The sequence below is a fragment of the Equus przewalskii genome, chromosome 21, assembly GCF_037783145.1.
Source record: "Equus przewalskii isolate Varuska chromosome 21, EquPr2, whole genome shotgun sequence".
Classification (NCBI taxonomy): domain Eukaryota; kingdom Metazoa; phylum Chordata; class Mammalia; order Perissodactyla; family Equidae; genus Equus; species Equus przewalskii.
This window is the reverse complement of record NC_091851.1, coordinates 33,940,327-33,962,313: the sequence shown is the minus strand read 5'-3', so window position 1 is coordinate 33,962,313 and position 21,987 is coordinate 33,940,327. Positions and strand designations below refer to the sequence as shown.

The 21,987-nt window shown below is 42.6% G+C and overlaps 1 protein-coding gene across 2 annotated transcripts; it reads right to left on the bottom strand.

Annotated features, from left to right (window-relative positions):
- Positions 1-657: 657 nt before the first annotated feature.
- YWHAB (tyrosine 3-monooxygenase/tryptophan 5-monooxygenase activation protein beta) lies at positions 658-21,977 on the bottom strand. 2 transcript variants are annotated; one of them, XM_070588397.1, is made up of 6 exons: positions 21,605-21,977; positions 8,191-8,493; positions 5,638-5,761; positions 4,593-4,756; positions 2,910-3,005; positions 658-2,597 (listed from the first exon to the last, which is right to left on the bottom strand). In XM_070588397.1, exons 2-6 carry the CDS (start codon positions 8,488-8,490, stop codon positions 2,541-2,543), a joined length of 741 nt encoding a protein of 246 aa, XP_070444498.1. In that variant the 5' UTR covers positions 8,491-8,493; positions 21,605-21,977; the 3' UTR covers positions 658-2,540. The 2 variants fall into 2 exon arrangements, with proteins under 2 accessions (XP_070444498.1, XP_070444499.1); XM_070588398.1 differs by lacking the exon at positions 21,605-21,977 and adding an exon at positions 11,323-11,623.
- Positions 21,978-21,987: the final 10 nt, after the last annotated feature.

Sequence of the window (21,987 nt, the reverse complement as noted above, 5' to 3'; positions counted from 1 at the left end):
CTCCCACAGGGCCTCTCCTGGTCTCTCTGCTGCCACAAAGCAGGGAGGTTCCCGCTGACCTTTGGTTGGGTGTGACTGGACTGCTCCAACAGCTCCGGAACCGCGGGCAGGAATTAATCTGGCTGTCCAACCTCACAGCAGCAAGAAAGCACCAACCAAGTCTAACCTTGAGCTAAAACACTCCCCTCTCCTGATTTTCTCCCTCCTGTGGCAGTGTGGACATCTTTAGACAGGGGCAAATCCCACGAAGAAGTGCGGTGCTCCAGGCAGGCACCATAAACAGTGTCAGGACAGACGGCAGAGGCCGGCAGGCCCTCGAAGACCACCAGGCCTTATGCAGCCATCTCTCACTGGCTTGGTGACATCTCAGGCTTAAAGAGGGGGTAGGGGGTCTTTGAGTGGGAAGCAAAGTAACTGGCCTTACCAAATCTGAGAAGCCACAAAAGAGGACCTAACACCTGGATGCCTTGTGCTGGAAGGTGGAGAGGCTGTTAATGTAATTTCTTCCCCTTTGCAACACCCTGACTTCTGGTTCTAAAGGAGGAAGTAAGAACTGTTGCCTACTTTTAAGAGTAGAGCCAAAAATAACTGTGATCAGAATAGTTAGCTAGTTCTGGTAACAAGAGAGATGGCGCCACACATCAATTCACAGGCAACTAACTGATAAAATTTTTTATTTCACTTTTGAATTTTTACACTTTTCCTGATTATTCCATGTAAGGTGGAACCTAGAACTGTTTAAAAGACATACACAAATCTAGTACATCAATAACTGGGGATTTTTCTTTTTTGCTATACTATTTTCACAACCACGGGTGTGCTTGCTAGGCAATATAACCATCACAGAAGCTAACGTGAGGCAGAATACTGGTAAGGAGAAACGAAGCAAGAGAGAGCTACCAGATATACACACAGGCTCGTTCCACAGTCACTACTGCATTTTCAAGCGCCAAATATTAACTGCACGTTTTTGTTCAGCTAGAAAGGAGAGAGGGATTTTTTTTGTTTTTTTCTCTTTTTTTGGTTTGTTTTAAATCAGTGCATGAACGTTTCTTTTCTCATTTCAGCAGATGGACAAACAGATGGACACTAGAGCTACGTGGAATGTTAAAGGGGGGGGGGTACTGTGAGACTGGTAGGCCTGGCGATTCCTGACTCTCCCATTGCAGTGCTCACGCACCTTCCCTGCGTTACAGTCTTGTTTAAACATGGCTGCAAACTTGGCTGGATGAGGACACTTGGGAGATCGGGCGACAGGTACTAACAAGCATTGTCGGGGCTGGCTGCGATACAGGGAGAAGTCATGGATATTTAAAAACACGTTTTTGATCCAGATCTTGGTATGACCGAAGAGCAACAACTGTGCTGAGAACGGGAGGAAGACCGAGCTGTGGTGCTGGAAGCTCTACTCGACTCTGGGAAGCGAGGCTGCTCACCACAGTGCTCTCCAACTTCCTCACCCCCCAGGCCCCCTATCCCTGCCCATATCGGATTAAACAGCGAACGAAAGACAAATAAAGACAGCATTCAAGAAGAAAAATGCAAGGAAGGAGGAGGACAGAAATTTAAACAGGGAAGAGAAAACCAAAGTCAACAGTCAAAAAGGACAGTGGGAAAGGTTTAGATTTCAAAATTTAAAAGCCCCGAGCTAAGAAGAACCCAAAGACTGAGCACTCCTCAAGTGAAAGGCAATCTCTGCGGAACATTATTGTTAAAGGTATTATCCAGGACAGTAAGGCCATTCCTAAGATACGTGGCTTTTTTTCTTCTTTAGCTCGTGGGACAAGGAAAACAGATGCCACTACTGAAGCACAAGCTGCAAATCATTAACATATTGCTGTAGGAGAGGGGCTTTAGTCACGTGTGTTGGATGAGCACTGGACCTTTTCATGGTGTCATAACCCAGTTATCCGCCACAAAGAATTTCAATTTCAGGCTTCGAGTTTCCTCAGAGGAAGACACTGTGGACATGTGCGGCCAGGGACTTTTGAGTGGTAACAGCCCCAACTGGTCAAGGGTCTATAAGCCGTGAACAACAGGCAGAATTACCGTGATTTACCATGAAACTCGAATGCCAAATGACAGCTGTCTCACTGCAAGTCCCAGCGTCACAATATAATCTCTATAACTTTCTGTACAACTTTACAATGGAACTGTATTTCAGTGACTATTGTGATATCAGATTAAACTTCCAAAAAGTTATACATAATTCAGGTCTATTTTTTCTACCAGTAAGAGTTCTGCTAAGTTACAAAACCCCATAATCACAGTGTTCAGTTTAAAAAAAATTAAACACACATAATCCTGTCAATGTTAATCAAAATCAAAACTTCAGAATGCCGTGGCATTTATGTGACCAATCTGAGTTTTAGATACAAATACCAGCTGTTTATCCCATGGACCATTTTTGCTAGGCTGAGGCTGTGAAAAATCGAAAGTCGATGTACGATTCTTTTTTTTTTTTTTTTTTTTTATCGCACAAAGGGATATATGTGGAGGGTACAGAGTGACACTGAACAGATCACGAAGCACGAAAGATATTAGTTCTCTCCTTCCCCAGCATCTCCTTCATCTCCCTGGTTTTCCGACGTCCACAGCTGTAAGAGAGAAACAGAGCTCCAATCACAGCAGGGCTGGTGAAACTGACTCAGGGAGGGGGCCCAGGCACTATCATCTTCTCTCACTCGACTGTGAGAATTCTTCCTGTATTACTGCAGACAGTGACGACTGCAAAGGTCAAAACCTCAGCAGTCGTTTTAACCAATATAACAATTTAAAAATTTAGCTGTACTTACAGAGTACACAAGTGCCCTCGAGTCTTGGGCAACAGTGAATTATTAAGTAGGTGACCAGCGAACAGGACTACAAACCCTCCTCCATAAGCAGTCACTGAAACCCGCCGTACTTACAGTGAGATTGTCCCTAAGCAACTGCATGATCAGGGTGCTGTCTTTGTAAGACTCTTCATTCAGTGTATCCAATTCAGCAATCGCTTCATCGAATGCCTAAAACAAAGAGCCTTTAGCCAAGAAGTCACAGATTCTTTGCAGATAGCCCAATTTTTTTTTCTGCTAACAAGTGAATATCATTTCTCTTCCTGTACAGTACTTTGGGGAACCTAGGCTATTATTACATTGTTGTTTCAGCAAACATATAGTAGTGACCCTTCATCTGCAGTTTCACTCTCTGAGGTTTCAGTTACCCACAGTCAACTAGGGTCCAAAAATATTAAATGGAAAATTCCAGAAACAAACATTTCATTAAGTTTTAAATTGTGCGCCATTCTGCATAGCATGATATAATCCCATGCCATCCCACCCGGGACATGAATCATCCCTTTGTCTAGCAGATCCCACATCGTATATGCTCCCTGCCTGTTAGTCACTTAGAAACCGTCTCAGTTATCACATCAACTGTCTCGGTATCACAGTGCTCGTGTTCAAGTAATGCTTATTTTACTTAATAATGGTCCCAAAACACAAGAGCAGTGATGCCGGAAATTTGCATATGCCAAAGAGAAGCTGTAAAGTGCTTCCTTTAAGCGAAAAGGTGGAAAGTTCTTAACTTAATAAGGAAACTAAAAAAAAATTCGTATGCTGAGGTTGCTAAGATCTATGGTTAACTTTTATTACAGTATACTGTTATAACTTCTATTATCAGTTATTGTTGTTAATCTCTTACTGTGCCTAATTTATAAATTAAACTATCATAGATATGTACGTATAAGAAAAAACATAGTATCTATAAGGTTTGGTACTCTCTGTGGTTTCAGGCATCCACTGGGGGTCTTGGAACGTATCCCCCACGGATTAGGGGGGGACCACTGCAATGCACGTTTATAAAGCATCAATCAACAGTAACAAATTCCTAGACAAGAACTTCACTGAACCTAGCAAGTCACAGGCATTACTGTGAACCCAGCACAATCATTCCAGGCCAACTCACACAATTTTTTAATTACCAAAGACATTTCTAGTAATCTTTCTTTTTTTAAACTAAAACTCAAAAGGTCTGCATAAAAGGGATAAAGGGAGAAGAGAAATTCACACCACTAAATCTGATTCAATTATGTGATGGAACTTTGAAAATTCATTTCACACACTTTTTCCAAATTAAAAAAATTTTAAATGACAGTGTGCAAGTTGAAGACTACGGAAATATGTAGAAAAGGCAACTGTGTTACCAAAAGAAGACAGGCAGTAACTGAGTACACAAATAAAACACGGGCTGATTTCTTTTATTATAGCCACAACCTCAGATCCTGGTACAACGATGACGATTTATAACAGAGGCCCACAGCCCACAGCTTGACAAGAAACAAAAAACTACCTTCACTCTGAATTTTCTACAACCACCCCCCAAAAACAGCAGTCAACAAAAACAAAACAAAAACCAGCAGGAGGTGTTAGAAGAAAAAAAAAAAGTAATAGGTCTGTATTTATTTCATAAAAGATATACTCCTACCCCAGAAAATCTTCAAAAAAATCCAAGACAATGAGTTATGCTCAGGTTAAAAAAAAAAAGGGGGGGAATTATTATAAAGAACAAGAACTGTTTTACTCTGATCAGAAAACCAGAAAGGCCTTTCTCACCGTTTTCGCCAGGCTGCAAGCCTTTTCAGGAGAGTTTAGAATCTCATAGTAAAAGACCGAGAAATTGAGTGCCAGGCCGAGTCGAATCGGGTGTGTGGGCTGCATTTCTTTCTTACTAATTTCAAACGCTTCCTGGTAAGCCTGCTGGGAGTTCGACACAGTGGCTATAAAAAAGATAAAAAATATTAAAGGTTGGGTTCTTTCATAGGTTGCATCATACGCTGGATCTACCACCAAATTATTTTATCAAACTGGGCTGGAACAAATGACCTATCAAATGAAGGGTTAGTGTCTCCACCATTTGATTAACAATCAATGTTTATTCTAAGCCAAGTACTGTATTAAATACTCTCAGGGAAAACAAAGACAATTATGACAAAGTCTACTAAAGCAGTTAAGAAATACCCTTTAAGAAGCTAGAAGTGGAAAACAATATGCTCTAATGGAAAGATCATGGACTTTAGAGTCAACACACCCACATGTGAATTCCCAACTCTTATTCATTAGGTGTGTGGCCTGGAGTGAGTGAAAACCTCCGTGAGCCTTGGTTTCCTGATCAGAAAAATGGGCATACTCCCACCTAAATTCAGAGGGTTGTAGGAGGGATAAATGAAGAGTCTAAAATACTTGGCACATAGTAAGCACTTAGTAAAGCACAGCTATAATTATCACCCTCACAATAACACAGGAATGTGATAAAACAAATGCATCACTATTTACTATGGTGGTTTCCGGCTATCAAACATTTTAAAGGTTCACCTCTAAAAAGAGAGGTACCAAATAGTCCTCAAGATAAAGATCCCTTTACATAGACCACCACATGAGACTTATAAGGCCCTCCACATTTGCCCCTTAGGTGCATTTCAATGTGTCACCCCACAGCCTTGTGTATCACAGACCAGCACACTGCTGCAGCCCTTCACCTGCTGAGTACTGTGACGCTGACATCTGTGGCGAACAAAGCAAAAACTCTTAAAATTATTATGAAGGAAGGCTGGGGACACTACTGGGCAAATTTCTTTAAAGAAAAAAAAAAGTTACTTACTTTGTTTATTGTCTCCAGACGCCACCTCAGAAAGATATCTAAAGTAATCTCCTTTCATTTTCAAGTAGAACACCTTACTTTCTGGTTGTGTAGCATTGGGAATAAGATATTTGTCCAACAGCTCCTAAAAAATTATTCACACTCTGTTAAGAATCTGGAAATATTAAATATTTAGTTAAACTATGTTTGAGATTCAAGATATACACTAGCACTTCTAAATAATTTTTTTGAAGACTTAAAAAAACATTTTTCATCCAAAGCTTTTAAACGTTTTTTTAGCCCAGGTCCTAACAGCAGATGTCTGTATTCCTCTGTTAAAATAACAATCACTTTGACCATCCATAAGGGGTTGATTAAAATATAGTTATACAATAAAATGCTACGTAGGCCTTAAAAATGACGATGCAGAACTACACTGACAACTCGGAAAGGTTCTCAAAAGGCTGGGTGGAAAAAAAAAGCAGATTATAAATACCACATGAATCCTACTTTAATGTTGAAATATGTGTACACCCACACAAATATGTAAGGGAAAAGTCTGGAAGGATATTTATCAATATGTTGATAATGGTTCTCTGGGTGATAGGATTACAAGTCATTTTTACTTTCTTATTTATATTCTTCCGCCTTGTCCCTTTTTTTTTTTTTTTTTTTTTTTAAAGATTTTTTTATTTTTTTCCTTTTTCTCCCCAAAGCCCCCCAGTACATAGTTGTATATTCTTCGTTGTGGGTCCTTCTAGTTGTGGCATGTGGGACGCTGCCTCAGCGTGGTCTGATGAGCAGTGCCATGTCCGCGCCCAGGATTCGAACCAACGAAACACTGGGCCGCCTGCAGCGGAGCGCGCGAACTTAACCACTCGGCCACGGGGCCAGCCCCTGTCCCTTTTTTTTTTTGAAAACAATGAACTTATATTACTTCTGTAATTAGAGAAAAAAAAATCTTTCCATTTGGGGAGGAAAAAGGTGATAATAGCGCAAAACTGCCAACAACTAGGCTTAGAATCAATCAGACCTGGGTGGAAATCCCTCCTCTGCCTCTTACTATCTGTGTGACCCTGGACAGATGACCTCATCACCCTGGGCCTCGGGCTCCTCAGCTAACAATGGGGAAGTTAACAGCCATCTCCTGGGGTAAGTATGAGGATAAGTGAGCTACTGTACATAAAGCGCTTAACGTTGCCTGGCACGCAGTAAGCACTCAAAAAGTAGCTAATACTATTATTAACAATAAATTCCTTTAAACATTTATGCTTACAACAAAAGCAGTTCTGAAGGAGTCCAAGCTTCGTATACAGAGCAATATTTTCGAAGAGTTGTTTTAGAATGTGGCATCCTGAAAAACTGGTTAAGAGGCAGTAAGTACCACGCTTCTCTTCACATTCTTTCAGATGCTCTTAAAAGCTGGTCTACATTTTCAGGAATTATGGAACTTTCTTGCCCTTGGGATGCATGCCATACTTCATCTGAATACCAGATGTACCTAACATTCAGGAATTAGTGCATCATTAACAAACCCCCAAATTACCAACAGGCAACAAATTTAGCCATGACACTCTTACACCATCAATCTAACAAAAAGAGCAGCTCAATGCAAACGCTTAGCTATGAGGGGATTTAATCAACCCAAGTGAGCAGAGGCAAGGGGCAGGAGTCATTTTAATGTTCTTTGCAGACAGACAGCGTGTAATTCCTCATGGATTAGGCATGAGGAGTACTGCCTGACGGCTGACAAGCTTTGTACTGGTTTTCAAAAGAAAGGTGTCATGGGCAGTAATTCGGAGAGGCAGCCAGCAGGGGAGGAGGCAGATCCCCAAGTGTGAATTCCTTTTCCCTTCAAAGCAGCCCTCACCGTTCATTTTTACCTGATTTCACCTGGAAGAAAAAGAAAGTTCCCAGTGGGCTCAGGATGTGAGGGAAAGACAATATGATCATGATTGCTCTAGGATACGCACCCCTCCCATCCAACCTCAGGCCGTGGCCGGAGCGCAGGCAGTTAGGAATCCATCATCCAGCTACGGCTTATGGAAACACAGGGGAGGAGGCTCCCATGCCACCTTGGACTGGGCTTTGGACTGCAGGCCCCAAGTGACCGCCGCAGCTAACTTTCAGACTAAAACAGAACTGTACACTGTGCAGGCCTAACTGGGGGAGGCTGAAAGGCAGCCCGGCTTTTTGCTCCTGTCTCCCTAATGGAGATGACATCATCACTCAGCATAATACACAGAACAGCCTCCCTGTGGCTGCATCTACCTAAAATCCTGCCTATCTGGCCTCAATTTCTAAAGAAAAGGAGGAATGTTGACTAAATGTTCCCGTTTTTCACAGGTCTTTTTGAAGAGAGAGGAAAATACCCCATAAGTGATGAGCAACCTCTGATCAAGTAAGAGGTGAGAAAAATCACACCATATGCTTAAAAATTAGTTGCAAATGGTTTGCAGCTTTCCAGTATATTCAGACACTTTTCTCTCACAAGCTGTTTGAGAGTTTGCATCTGTACATTAAATTAATACTACTGAGAAATCATTGTCTAAAACAGAAAGCCTGGCCTCTTACCAGAACATCATTGCAGATATCCTGCAGTTCCGCCTCTATCTTCTCGCGGTACTCCCTGCCCATCTGCTGCTTCTTCTCGTTCCTCTCCGTTTTCTGTTCGATGCTGGAGATGACACGCCAGGAAGAACGGCGGGCACCCACCACATTCTTGTAGGCCACGGAGAGCAGATTTCTCTCTTCGTTGGAGAGCTCGTGCCCCTGTTCCGTGACTGCCTTCATGGCTGCAGCCATGTCATCATAGCGCTCGGCCTGCTCGGCGAGTTTGGCTTTCTGTACCAGCTCACTTTTATCCATGGTCATTCCCTAGAACAAGAGCAGGAGAAAAAGAAAAAGAAAGCAAATGTCAGGCTTCAGGCCCAGGAAATGCAGGTGTGAATCTTCTTCCAAGCCACTGGGAAAGAAACAGACCTCAATGTGAAACATCTACTTTCAAATGCCCTCAACAATACTGACCACGAGCTCCTATAGGGTTAGGTGCTTTGCTAAGGTCTTTTCATTATTTTGGTCAATTAATTTTCCAAACAGTTCTACAGGGTAGATAGATTCACAACAATCCCCCCCTACTACGTTTTTTTTGGGAGGAAGATTAGCCCTGAGCTAACATCTGCCGCCAATCCTCTTCTTTTTGCTGAGGAAGATTGGCCCTGAGCTAACATCTGTGTCCATCTTCCTTTACTTTATATGTGGTCCGCCTGCCACAGCATGGTTTGATAAGCGGAGCATGGGTCTGTGCCTGGGATGTGAACTGGCAAACCCCGGGCCACCGAAGCGGAGCGTGAGAACTCAACTCAACTGCTACACCACCTGGCTGACCCCGCTTCCCCTTTTTTGAGGTGAAGATATGGAGGTTCAGAGAAGGCAAGTGATGTACCCAGGGCAACACTGCTAGAAGATGGGGAGAGCAAGAACTCAAACTCAAGTCCCTCTGTCTCTAGAGCTTCTGTTTTCTTCCACTTTCCTAATCTGCCCCCTCAACACAGACAGACTGCTTAGCAACTATTTCTTTAGGAGCTTATGCTAAATATATGTCCTTTACTTGTTTCAAGAATTATCTGGTTTTGACCAAATGTTTTTTTCCCATAGCATAGTGAAAAACACCTTAAGCGTGATAATTGCTTCAATCAATCTTAAAGCAAAAGATATGACTTTAAATGTTGTATTTGGCAGTGCCCATCAAGCAGGAGGTACCTAAAAAATGGGAGCCATTTTTCTCCTATCTTTTGAAATTTGCTAACTTTGTTACAAGGACACACCGTAGACAGAGCACAAACGAAGGGGAGGCAGATGTGGCTCTCTCTAGCACCAGCTCTGCTACTTAGAAGTGGTATGACCTTGGTCATATCGCTTAACCTCTAAGAGCATCCGTTTCCTTACTGGAGAAAAGAACACTATAACTCTCCATGGGGCCGCTGTGAGGAACAAAGGACTCAATCTATGTGAAGGCGCTTTGAAAAGTTTAGTACAGACAAAAGTCAGGCACTAATTGCGTACATGGTAAAAGCTGCCGAGATATAAGCATATTCAACAAGATGCACAGCAACAGAATTTCAAACCATAACGGAGTTCATGTGAAAGTTTTTCTGAAGTAGACAAAAATCTTAGTGACTTCAGTTTATCACTTTATCAAACCCTTTATACACCGATTAATGAACAGAATACCTCTAAATTATTCACCTCACTTTACTCAATTCCCTACTACGATAATCATCACTTATAGAAAGTGCAGTAATTTTTGGATAACATGTAGCTAAAAAATTATTAACCGATAAGAGTTAGTTTTATGTGCTGTTAGCTTAAATTTCAATATATCCATCTGTGCCACAGTGTACAACTACACTAATATCTTAAGGCATAAAAAGATAATAGTACTTTAGACAGTAGTAGGAATATCAGTATTTTTAAAACAAATTTTTTCATTACTATATAATGGTATCACACTTTTAGACTCTGAAAATGATTAATAATCTTAAAAGAGCAAAGGAGGTATAACCCCTACTCACAAAATGGTTTTACCTCAAAAGTCATTTTTGTATTTTCAAGGGAGAAATTCTACAGACAGGGCCCTATCACATAAAAATGTTTTATTAAATGGAGCACAATGATAAGCCACACCCCAAATCTAGACAATTCAGAAAAGAGCTGGTTCTCTAGCGCAGAACTACCATTTTTCTTCCTACTGAATACTATCTGAATCATATTCAGAGCTATGTCCTATATAAGGCTCGCTAATTCTAAGCTTACACTCGTGAAACAAGTCTCACCTTGGTCTGTCTGACATCTTCACCCACATCACTAGGATGAGACCATAAGAGAGATGATAATCCTCATGCAATATTCCATTTGCTCTTCTACATTTCCCAGCAAACCCCTTCTCTTAGGAGGAGACACATGGTTAGTTCTTGAAACTGAAAAGCCTATGTGTGGTTCACCAGGCTCCCTTCTCCTACAGCAACCACCTGGAAAGCCATGTGTTCTGCATGGTGCTGCCACAAAACAGCAGGGTTTCTGTAGCCTGAGTCCCAGAGCGACTGTGTACTGCAGAGAATCCTACACATCTGCATTGGACACGCGATGCGGAAAATACACTAACTTTTGTCGGGTTAAGCCACTGACATGTTGGGACTGTTCGTTACCACAACAGAACCCAGCCTACTCTAAGACAAGTACATCAAAAATACACTACTCATCATCTTAAAATTACATGCTCTCGTAGTATATCTAACTTTCTTGACCATAAACTCTTTCAGATCAGGACACAATCTCCATCATTAAGTAACTCGACTTCATTGTTCCTAAAAGTGAGAAGCAGAGAAAAGCCAAGTTTCAATGAAGACACAAATTTTCCAGTCTGCAGACTAATTCAAAGCTGGCAGTCAGTTAGTGGCCCACTTCAAAGTTCATAAAACAGCACCTGTTCAAGTCTACTTAGGAAAGATTCCAATTAATAAAGGACTGGCCAAAAGCCAATTCAGAGCTAAGCCATCTCACGCAGTATTGTAAGTAATAGAGAAACACAAAGGCTCAGCACGGCTAAAGGATGCCATGAAACTCTGTGGCCCTACTAGACTCCTCAATTACGCCCCCCACCCCCACCACTTCTCCCCTTTCCAAACATTAAAAGTTACATCATACCTCTCCGAAGAATCCTGACTACTCCTTGGGACCTCCCAAATGGACACACCCTATTTCTCAAAATAAAATGTGGCCTTTCTGGTTTGGGTCCAACTATTTCAAGCTTCTTTGAGATCACCGCAGGAGCTCCTGGAGACTGAGAACTATCGTGATGTGGTAAGACTGAATGCATGCCTTAAAACATGCATCCATCTGTTTAAAAAATTCTAATTACACACACAGAAACAACTTACAACAAACAAAATCCATGGCCGAATGTCCTGATGCCTACTGCTTATGTAACTTCTGACTTATATAACACGGATTTTGAAGCAGTGAGACCAATTTCAACAGGAAGTGGGTTACACAACACCCAGCAGTTTGGAAGAAGGCAGCAGACAAGGGAGAAATGAAATTGTGCCTATTTCTACTTCTAGACTAAACCTCCATCCATAGCCTCTCCCCGGTCCCACTGCTGTCAGTCTCTCATTGTCTTTAGCCCCCTTCATGTCTTTGCTACCAGACCCATTCTCAAAACTCTAATCAAGTCACTTCCTGCTCAAAATTCTATGAAGTTCCCTACTACCAAGAGTAGAGTCAGATTTCCTCCTGTGTCAGGGAAGGCCTTCCAACCTATCTTTCCAGACTTTTCCCAAAGCATGCCTTCCACGCGGTATGCGCTTCTGCCAAAACAGCCTTAAATACAAAGTGTGCTTTTCTGGCTCCCTGTCTGTGCTCACCAAGCCACTCCCTCTGCCTGCAATGCCAATGTCCTTTCCCAGCTACCTGCATACAGAATTCTTCAGAGCACAACTCAGATGCCATCCCCCCATGAAGCCTTTGTTAAGTTGCTAAGCCTGAGCTGTCTAATGTGAAAGCCACTAGCAGCATGTAGAAATCGTAATATTTTGGATATAAGGAGTTAAATTTTTTAAATTACTAAAATTAACTTCACTTTTTTTTTCTAATTCTTAAATGTAGCTACAGAAAATTTTAAATTACATGTGGATCACATTCTATTGCTATTGGACAGCACTGCTCTAAGCTGAAAATATTCTCACAAGCATTTCATCTATACCTCTCAATTTCTAATCACATTTCTTCAGTGCTAAAATTCTTGGACATAACCCTCAAGTCCCTGACTACACCAATACTACTTTAGGGCATGTCCCCCAGCACCCTGCACACCATTGAAATGAACAAACATCTGCTGAACAAAGAGACCCCCAAACCAAAGAACAATAAGACTGCGAATTTGCTAGAGTTCTCTCTTCTCAAATAATTCAAAGCACCTATTCTTCACAAGCACATTAAATCCTCATTACATCTGGACCTCGTTCCTTTTCCTTCTGCACCCTACTTCAGAACTACTCTCAATCATGCCTTCTCCTTTCCTAACTTTCAATGACTCTCTTTTGGCTACTCCATCAAATCTAAACTCTACCATGCTTTCAAAGTTCTTCATAATTTGGCTCCTCCATACCTGTAAGGCTTTCTCATCCACTACTCTCCAACAAGTACCATTCTCCCAGACGGGACATCACCGAATACCCTATAAATGCCTTGGTCAAACATGCCTGAAATTGCTTCTGTAATTCCCATCATCTAGAATGCTCTATTTATGCCCCACCTATGCAAACTCTATCCATCCATCTAGAGCTAGAAAGCCTTCCCTGTTGAGCCCAGCCCCCACTGATCGACCCTGCCTACGAACCCAAATACACTTGGAGCCCATTACACAGCACAGGGCTTCTTTACGCCTATGTTCTATATGTTCTGTACCATTTACTGTACCATTTCAGTACTGTATCATTTACAAAGTTTCACCCATGTACATCCTCACAGGAAAGCTTCACATTTGCTTCTCATTTAATGCCTAAAACTGCCAGGCACAAAACTAATACTCAAACAGAGGTGCTGTGAAGATGAGGGGCAGGGAATTAAAGAACAGGAAATGTGGAAATCTTTCTTTAAAAATACGTAGTGCAAAACAATTTGAAGTACTATTATTTCTCTCACAATCCCTACACATCACTGTTTTAGCCCACAAAATGTGAGCTTGGATTTTTTTAATATACAACCCGTGAGAAGGAAAAGAAGTCTAGATTAATCTTGTCCAGGAAGTGAATATGTTATAATGTCAACACTCCTAGATAAGACTCCACCCTCAAGGTTCTCAAAATGGACACACACATAAATATTCATTAGTTTCTAACTGAATTTTCTAGAGATGCCAAGTAGTGATGGTTTATAATCAGGACCTACTTTTCTTCTGAGATTTTGAACCAAGGTCCTACCAAGAAAAACATCAGTAAGAGAGACTTTATTTACCTCCTAAAAAGCCTTAAAAGACTGCCGTCTCATCACCAGGCCTAGCATTAACAGCACAGAGTCAAGATACCAGAGCAGACAAGTTTATCAGAGGCCTCAAGAGGTTTAACCCTGCAGTGGGCGAAGAGATTCCCTTGTGCTGGGCACAGCTCAGGAAGACACCAACAGACTTCAGAACAGTTCTCAGGCACAGCCACATGATGACGATGGCTCTGGATCTGTTCTTAGTCACTAGATGCAGCAAGTCAGAGGACTGCATTTGCTGATTAAATCAGCAACTGCTTAGTGAAAAAATGGAAACAATCCAGACATACAACAGGGGAGTGGTTAAAAAGAGAGACAGACAGTACAAAATTGCATGGCCATCAAAAGAAGGGATTTAATGTCACAGATTTGTTAAAGAAATAATGGGGGACGGAGGAAAAGATGCACAACAGTATTTCATTTTTGTAAAATATCCGTCAAAGAATATTATGAAGAATAATTCTAAAGGTGTCCATAAAACAACAGGGTTTCCTTCAAATAAATGAAACCCTAAATCAGACAGTAAATGCTCAAACAAGAGTATCTATGAACCAGCCCAGCCCCTCTACCACAATTCTTTGCCTAAGAGGTATTTTTTCCAGCCAGGGCAGAATACTGAGAGGTCACTTCCCAGTGGCAGAAGCAGACATCCAAGGATAAAAAGGAAAAAATAAAAATAAAAACAAATATCCATTGCTAATCCACAGTTTTTTTAAAAAAAGCATTGCAAAGGAAGAGTTGAAAATGACAGCTGTAGCCTTCTGAAGTATTAACTTTCAGCTATGTTTTGATTTCAAGGAAAAGAACATGCTCAATTCTAAAATACTGAACTTTTGAGTTTAATAATTTGTTAGAAATTTAAAACGTGATAACTCCATTATCACGTACCCAGATGAGTGAAGCTCTAATATGAAACATGCATGAGTAGGATCTGTTCTTAGGAAAGCCCTACATACAACAAATCTGGGCTGCTAAAGAGAAATTAGGTGATTCTTAAAACAACCTCTCTGAATCTCAGTTTCCTCAAATGTTAAAAGGAGACCTTAACAGCTATGAAATAAGTTGATGTAAATAAAATGCCTAGATTGACAGTGCTGATCAGAGTAAAGCCTCAATAGGCAAATATTCTTACTCTTAAACCACTGCACAAAAACATAATGTATATAATCCAATGTGTGCTGCATAACTGCAAATGAAAAAACTACCAGTCTTTCCAAGAACTCTTGATTATTCACTGAGGGGAGTTCAAAAGAAATACAAGTAGAATAGTGTGATGCTCCCCTCAGAGAGCTTACACTCCCATGGCTAGAGCATGAGAAGACAGCATATATTTAAAGGTTATAAAGCTTCCTTGGAGAAGCAACCAGCTAGAATCAGAGGGAACAGGTTTAAAGAGGCTGGGTCCTGACTGGATTTACGGGTTGGTGGGGTTCTGCATAGGAAAGAAAAAGGGAACTCCAGGTAGGGACTGGAAACATGGATGGATGACTGAAGTGCATGTGTGTTTTTCTAGATGAAACAGATTTCAAAGGCCAAGGGAGATAAAGAAATGAGAACAGTTATCAACCTGGAATGAGGAAACTGACAGGAGCATCTTAAAAATCAAGGCTCAAAAGTTTCCATGGGGTAAGGAATTGACAGTAAATTCTGAATAGCATTTAGAAAGGTACCATTCCAGATGGAGCAGCTGCAGCACCATGAAGTCAAAGTTCCAGTTCTAGAGTCACTCTGCCAAAGGAAAAACAGATGCCAAGCTCCTGCAGAAGAGACTGAGAAAGTCTGTTAGTCCAGGTGGTTAGTGGGCGTCACCCAGAAAAAGTTAAGTACTCCTGGCTCTTAAAGAAAACTACTCACTGAAAAACACCCACTCCAGAAATGTCTGTGCACCATTCTACACACAAAATTCAGAGGCCGGTAATAAATTTAACTCCATTCAAACACTTGCAGGCTCTTTGTTCGAAAATGAAACACAGCCTGTCTGAAATACAAAGTCATTAGCAGTTATGTGCAGAGATCATGGAACTGTGGGGGAAACTGCACTTCTATTCCAAAATTCCTTCCCTCTTCCCTATCAGTTGTTGAATATCATTGCTAATTATGTCCTGTTAGCCAAAATTAAACCTAAAACAATGGAGGTGTCAAGTGATACGCCCAAGGTCACACAATGTGCATCAACAGAAGATATGACAATAAATCGATCTCTTGGCTTTAAGTGATCAATCCAAAAAGACAACATGCTAATTCTCATCCATAAAGACAGCCCAACTGGTCGATCTTGTGAATAGGGTTCAAAGGCTTTCGGCCCACCAACATAATGGAAGTGACCCAGTCCAATTCACCAGTACCACACACCAACTCCACAGGTTACCTGACCTCTGAGAGTCTGTTTGCTCTGAGAGTCTGTTTTCTCATGCATAAAATAGACAAATCTACTTAGGAGGGTTCTTGAAAGGAGTAATTAATTCATGATGCAAAACATTTAGCAGTCTCTGCACACTGTAAGCACTCAAACAGCAGCCACAGTATATTCCACACAAAAGTCTAACAAAAAGGGCCAGCCCTGATAGTCTAGTGGTTAAGGTTTGGCACTCACACCACTTCAGTGCCCTGGGTTCAGCTCCCGCGTGCAGAACCACACCTCTCCTCTGTCAGGTGACACACTGGCAGCAGCTCACACAGAAGAACTAAAGGACTTACAACTAGGATATACAACCGTGTACTGGGGGGCTTTGGGGAGGGAAAAAAAGGAAGATAGGCAACAGATGTCAGCTCAGGGCGAATCCTTCCCTACAAAAAAAAAAAACAAAAACAAAGAAAGATACATCCTAAGATGATACTTTAAAAAAGTCTAATAAACAAATGGTCAGCAGTGAAGGGACACTTACTACACACCTCATTTCTTTTAAACCCAGGCGGCTCTCTTTAAAGACTTTTTTAAAAAGGCACATGTTAACTTAATATGCCTATCTCTAAGATAGCACTCACCACAGTTCACTGAAAATGTCTTTTCTGGCTCCCACACTGAACTGAACTTCAGGTAGGAACCCAGATTTGTATCTTTGGGCACCCAACGTGTAGCACAACACCTGCCACACTGAATAGCAAACTGATCAATTGATGCACTTTTAAAGGAAGTGAACAAGGCTGCTTTCCCTATGTGGACAGACGTAAGCAGACTACATCTAACCTATAAAATAGACAATATTTACACTCTCCCATAGACTACTTTTTGAAAAGAGCCACCTCAGCTCATCAGGACACAAAGTTACACGTTTTGACTAATGTTTCTCAGCTACTAATTGTTATATTTATAGATTGAAACTGAGCTTCAACGAGCCCTTAGAATACTTTTCATCCATCTCCTCTATTCAAAAGTCCAATCAGCTATACAAAAAGCTATACCTGCTAATTGGTTTAGTAAATAAGAGCAACCAAAAAATCCATCAATTATGGTCTGCCTAAATGTGCAAAGCACTTAGGGGTTTATAACTACTCATTTAATCCTCAGAATCCTATGAGGTAGGTGTCATTGTCCCCTTTCACAGATGCCAAGAGTAACTTGCCAAAGGTCACAGCTGCGTCTGGTACATGCTCCTTCCTCTGTACAGCACTATCTCCTAAAGATCAATTATGATCCTCAATGCTTACTCAAGGAAAAGCTGGAATAGACAATTTTTCAAAGAACCATACAAAGTCATTACAGTGAGGTTTGAGAATTGGCCTTAATTTATCTAGCTTTAAAAATCAAAATCAAATTAAGCAGTTAAAAACAGCATATGCCAAAAGCTCACCAGACTGTCAAACAAGCTTTACGGAAAGGTTTGCAGGCACACGGTACCAATGGCCAGGGCTCACACCTACTTTATTGTTGCCTCCAATCTCCGTCCTGGTCAAGGCCATTCAGAAATAACTTTCATTGTTGGGTTTCATAGGGAAAACAATGAAATCAACTAACCAGTACAGGAAAAAACTTACATAACAGAGGTTTGGCCAGATTTAAAGAAGTCATCTCACTAACCTACGGCTTGCTGGGAATGACTTGTTCTCGACGCCACCAATCAATTCCATCTCATTTTAAGTATTAGAAACATGTAACTGTGCCTATAGCAGAAGATCTTTTAGCAGAGAAAGCAGTAAGACAACCGGCTTTTAGCATACACATCACAAAATGGGAAGTACTTTAGTCTATTTTTTGCTCCCTTAGAAAAATTCCCTCCAAATCCAGCTCTGACTGTTAGTTTCTCCACCATGACGTGTAGGTGACTACTAGGATCATATTCGTATAGAGACCAAGATGGTTCTAAAGGTTAACAGTTGCCATTATACAACTAATTTCTTGCCCCTTAGCTACGGTGAACTGCCACCTCCCCCTAGAAAAACGTATGAATGCAGGAACTTAAAGTTCTGTCCAAGTAAATTTTAGTTCATTCTCTAAAGGTACCCTCATTTAAAGGAAAATTGCTTAGTTTGATGGTACTGAAAGAGCATGGAGCATAACAGGACGTTATAATTTAGAATTTTCTCTCTACTTACGTAGATATATTCTCTCATCTCCTCCTCCCCAACAAAATATGGAAAATTTAAAAATCTACAGAAAAAACAGTATCGTAATAATTAATGATAGTAGTCTTGACCAAATTCTATTAGATGAAGAATTTAGAATTGGATAAATCAGTGTGCCACAAAGTAACTGATGAACTTTCTCCCTAGTATGAAGAAAATACTAGAAAATCTGGGTTCTTCACAAGCTTGCTTCCTGACGTGAACCAGCAGTATCATCCCTAAAGGCCAGAATGAATATATTCCCCTCCATAAATGTCACTATATCCATTTTCAAAAATAGCTAAAATTCCTGTTCAAATACATTTACTAAGATACATGCAAAGAAAAATGACGGACTAAATGCGCTCACAAGAAAGACAGCCTTGTATTGTTCCACCAGGAGTAGAAATCATTAGCGCCAGACTGCCTAGGTCGGATTCCTGGCTCTAGCACTTATCTTGTGCCGTGTGAGTGTGTGAGTGTGTATGTGTATGTGTGTGTGTGTGTGTGTGTGTGTGTGTATGCCCCTAGGATAATCAGTTAACTTCTCTGTGCCTCAGTTTCCTCATCTGTAAAACAGGGCTAACAGCACTTACCTAGCATTGGTTTTCATGCAGGTTTAGTTAATACGTGTAAAGTGCTGAGAACAAAGCTTAGCACATAATAGGCAATGTAAGTGGGAGCTATTATTATTATAGACTAATTGCTTGATGCTACCTCATCAGTTGGTGAACAAACCACAAATGGATGGACTTTCTCTGTGTCTATGCTACAGAGCATATATGCATGTCTAACCCATATATGTGCACATTCATGAATATGATCAAATAACATGTATTACACGCCTACTATATCCCAGATTTTAATTTTAATTATTGAGTTTGTCCCAATAACACATCAAAGACTATTACCATTTGCATTCTACAGATGAGAAATTGTACTCAGAAAGACTGGAGATGATACACACAAAATAAAATTCTATCATGGGGGCTGGCCCCATGGCCGAGTAGTTAAGTTCACGTGCTCCGCTTCGGCAGCCCAGGGTTTCGCAGGTTCGGATCATAGGCGTGGACATGGCATGGCTCATTAGGCCATGCTGAGGCAGCGTCCCACATGCCACAACTAGAACGACCCACAACTAAAATATACAACTATGTACTGGGGGGATTTGGAGAGAAAAAGCAGAAAAAAAAAAACAAGATTGGCAACGGTTGTTAGATCAGGTGCCAATCTTCAAAAAAAAAATTGTAATATTATTTTTTGAAAGCAACATGTATACAAAGTAGGGTTGGGTCTCATCAAAATGCAACTAGAGAACAAAAGAAAGTCATTAATAGTGAACTCTGTGATCAAAAAACAAAACCAAAAGCTTAAATTTAACAACTGACAGTTTGTAAAAAGGCCTCATGACAATTGTGGAGAGAGAAACCCAGAACCAGAGATTAAGCAGCATGCTGAAGACCACACAGCTAGAAAATGCTGCAGGTAAGACCTGAATCAAATTTATCTGACTCCAGGCCCAGTGCTCTTTCTGCTTCTATATCCACAGCCAAAAGGGGAAAATGCACTTTTTGCAGTGGCCCAAATCTCTGGAGACTCTGCCTCAGGAACTAGCATCATGGGAATTTGCTCAGCCTGGTTTTATGGAGGCTGCCTCCCTGATCCATAGAGCTCCAATTCTAAAATGGCTTCAACGTAACACAAGCACTGCATGATGGGAAACGCACAGAAGATTATAGGGTAGGAGCCATACTCCAGAGGCTGACAGTCCATAAATATGTGCTACTGATGAATGAGGATATCCAATCTGAAAACCAGGTGAGTGATCCAGGCCAAATCACCTCACATCTCACAAAGACTTCATCTGTGAGATAGGTGAATGGTTCCTCATCTCATAGACAGGAGAGGCTACGAAAATAATTCAGCAGTTGCTACTGGATTACTAGCCTTCCATTTTGAAAACCGCAGTAAAATTCTAACTTGGGTCCAATAAAATTGACAGTTTTACCCTCAACATCCTGTGTGATGTTAAAGACACAGATCCAAGAAAAATGAGGGCTCAGATAACTAAGATACAGTTCTAAATACAAAATGGGGTGCACTGGAAGCAGTCAAGAAGAAAATCACTAAGAACTAACTAATATCTATACATATCAATTTCTAACTGGAAAATGCAAAAAGCTGAGTAGCCACGTGTCCAGTGCTATAAATTGCATATGTGTGTGGTTTCATGTGAACAAATGAGACGGAGTGAGAAATGCAGACAATTTTCATATTCTTTTAAGTGCTTCATCTTTCTGTTTTGGCTCCTGCGGCCGCCTGATTTTATATGTTCATAACATCATCTTGCCAAATTCCATCTCCCACACAGGGCAAGTAAAATCAGAGCCTGATGCTATCTAGCCTTAGCAAAGAGAAAAGCAGTGAAGTCAAGGACAAGAGACGTGCATTTTTACAAAAGGCTGGCAAACTATCTTATCAATACTGCCGCCTTTGAAAATCCCATTACATGCCAGTTCTCCATTTGCAAAAGACAAAGATGTACTCATCTTCTGAAGAAAAGGGGCCCAGATCACTCCCACCCCCTTCCCCATCACCAGGGAGGCCACTAGGCAAATTTCAGTTCTAAAAATGTACTAACACACTGTATGGGGGAATTTGGGGCGAGAACACAAAAGACTCTGGCTCTCAATGACGGTAAATACCGTGGGAAAATACTCCGATTCTCAGCCTCTGACATTTTTTTCCTGGGGATCCGGCCTGACACAGTAATCGGTTCCAAGAAATCCATTTGCTTGATTCAAACCTCAACCTGTGCTTCTCAGGGGATCTCGGGTCCTGCCAGGCTCCAAAACCAGCGAACGATGATGAAATGGCTTTATTGCAAAGTGGGAAGGGGTTCTCCCAAGGTTAAACCCCTTAGCCATCTCCCGGGGGTCAAGCAGGGGCCCTGGGGCTCGAGAACTCGCCCGCATTCGGTTAAATTTCAATTTCTGGAAACCGGAAAGGCAGGAGCACGGGTCACAGGGCTGAAAGGGTGGGCTCTCGCCGCCCGAGGCGCAGGGAGAGGTCGCGCGGGGATCGAAGCTGGGTCGTGAGGGAGCGGCGGGGGCCCGCGGCCCGATGTCCCTTCCGGCCCAGAGGGGAGCCGCAGGCACCCGCCCGCCGGGCAGGCGCAGGCGGCGAGGGCGGCCCGGGCCTCTCTGAGAGCGAAGGGCCCGGCCCCGGAAACAGGGAGGGGCCGCGGCGAGGCCGGGCCCGCCACAGGCGGCGGCGCGGGGCGGAGGAGGCCGCGAGCCCCTATCCAGGGGCCCACCCGCGGGGTCGCATTCGCCGCCGCCGCCGCCCGGGGGAGCTTGGGGCTGGGGCCCCAGGGGGCCCCGGGAGGCCCCCGCGCCGCACTCACCGTGGGAGGACTGCAAGGGGCGAAGACCTGGCGAGAGGAGCTCCGAGGGCGGTGACCGCTTCCTTCCCAGGCCCACTCCTCAGGCGGCGGCGGCGGCTACAGGGGCGGCGGCAGCAGCAGCTCCCGCGGCTCCGGAATCGGCGGCGGCGGTGGCGGCAGCTCCACTTCCGCTCCGGTCGCTACTTCCGCTCCGGCCCGAGCCCCGCCCCGCCCCTGCGCCGCCTCCTCATTGGGCGAGCGGGGCACGGGGTTGCCCCGGCTGCCCGAGAGGGGCGCTGGCCGAGGGAGGAGGAAGCAGAGCGGGGAGCCGAGCTGCGGCGCGCGGGGGAGGGTGGGGGTCCTGGCTAGGAGGGGGAGCGGGGAGGGGGCGGGCGAGGGGGACG

What these genes read in the sequence shown, in the direction of transcription:
- YWHAB (XM_070588397.1), bottom strand. Translation starts at nt 8,490, where the DNA reads ATGACCATGGATAAAAGTGAGCTGGTACAGAAAGCCAAACTCGCCGAG. An exon ending in ATATCTGCAATGATGTTCTG is followed by an intron (nt 5,762 to 8,190) that starts GTAAGAGGCCAG and finishes ATAATTTTTTAG; the next exon opens with GAGCTGTTGGACAAATATCT. An exon ending in TGCTTAGGGACAATCTCACT is followed by an intron (nt 2,598 to 2,909) that starts GTAAGTACGGCG and finishes TCTCTCTTACAG; the next exon opens with CTGTGGACGTCGGAAAACCA.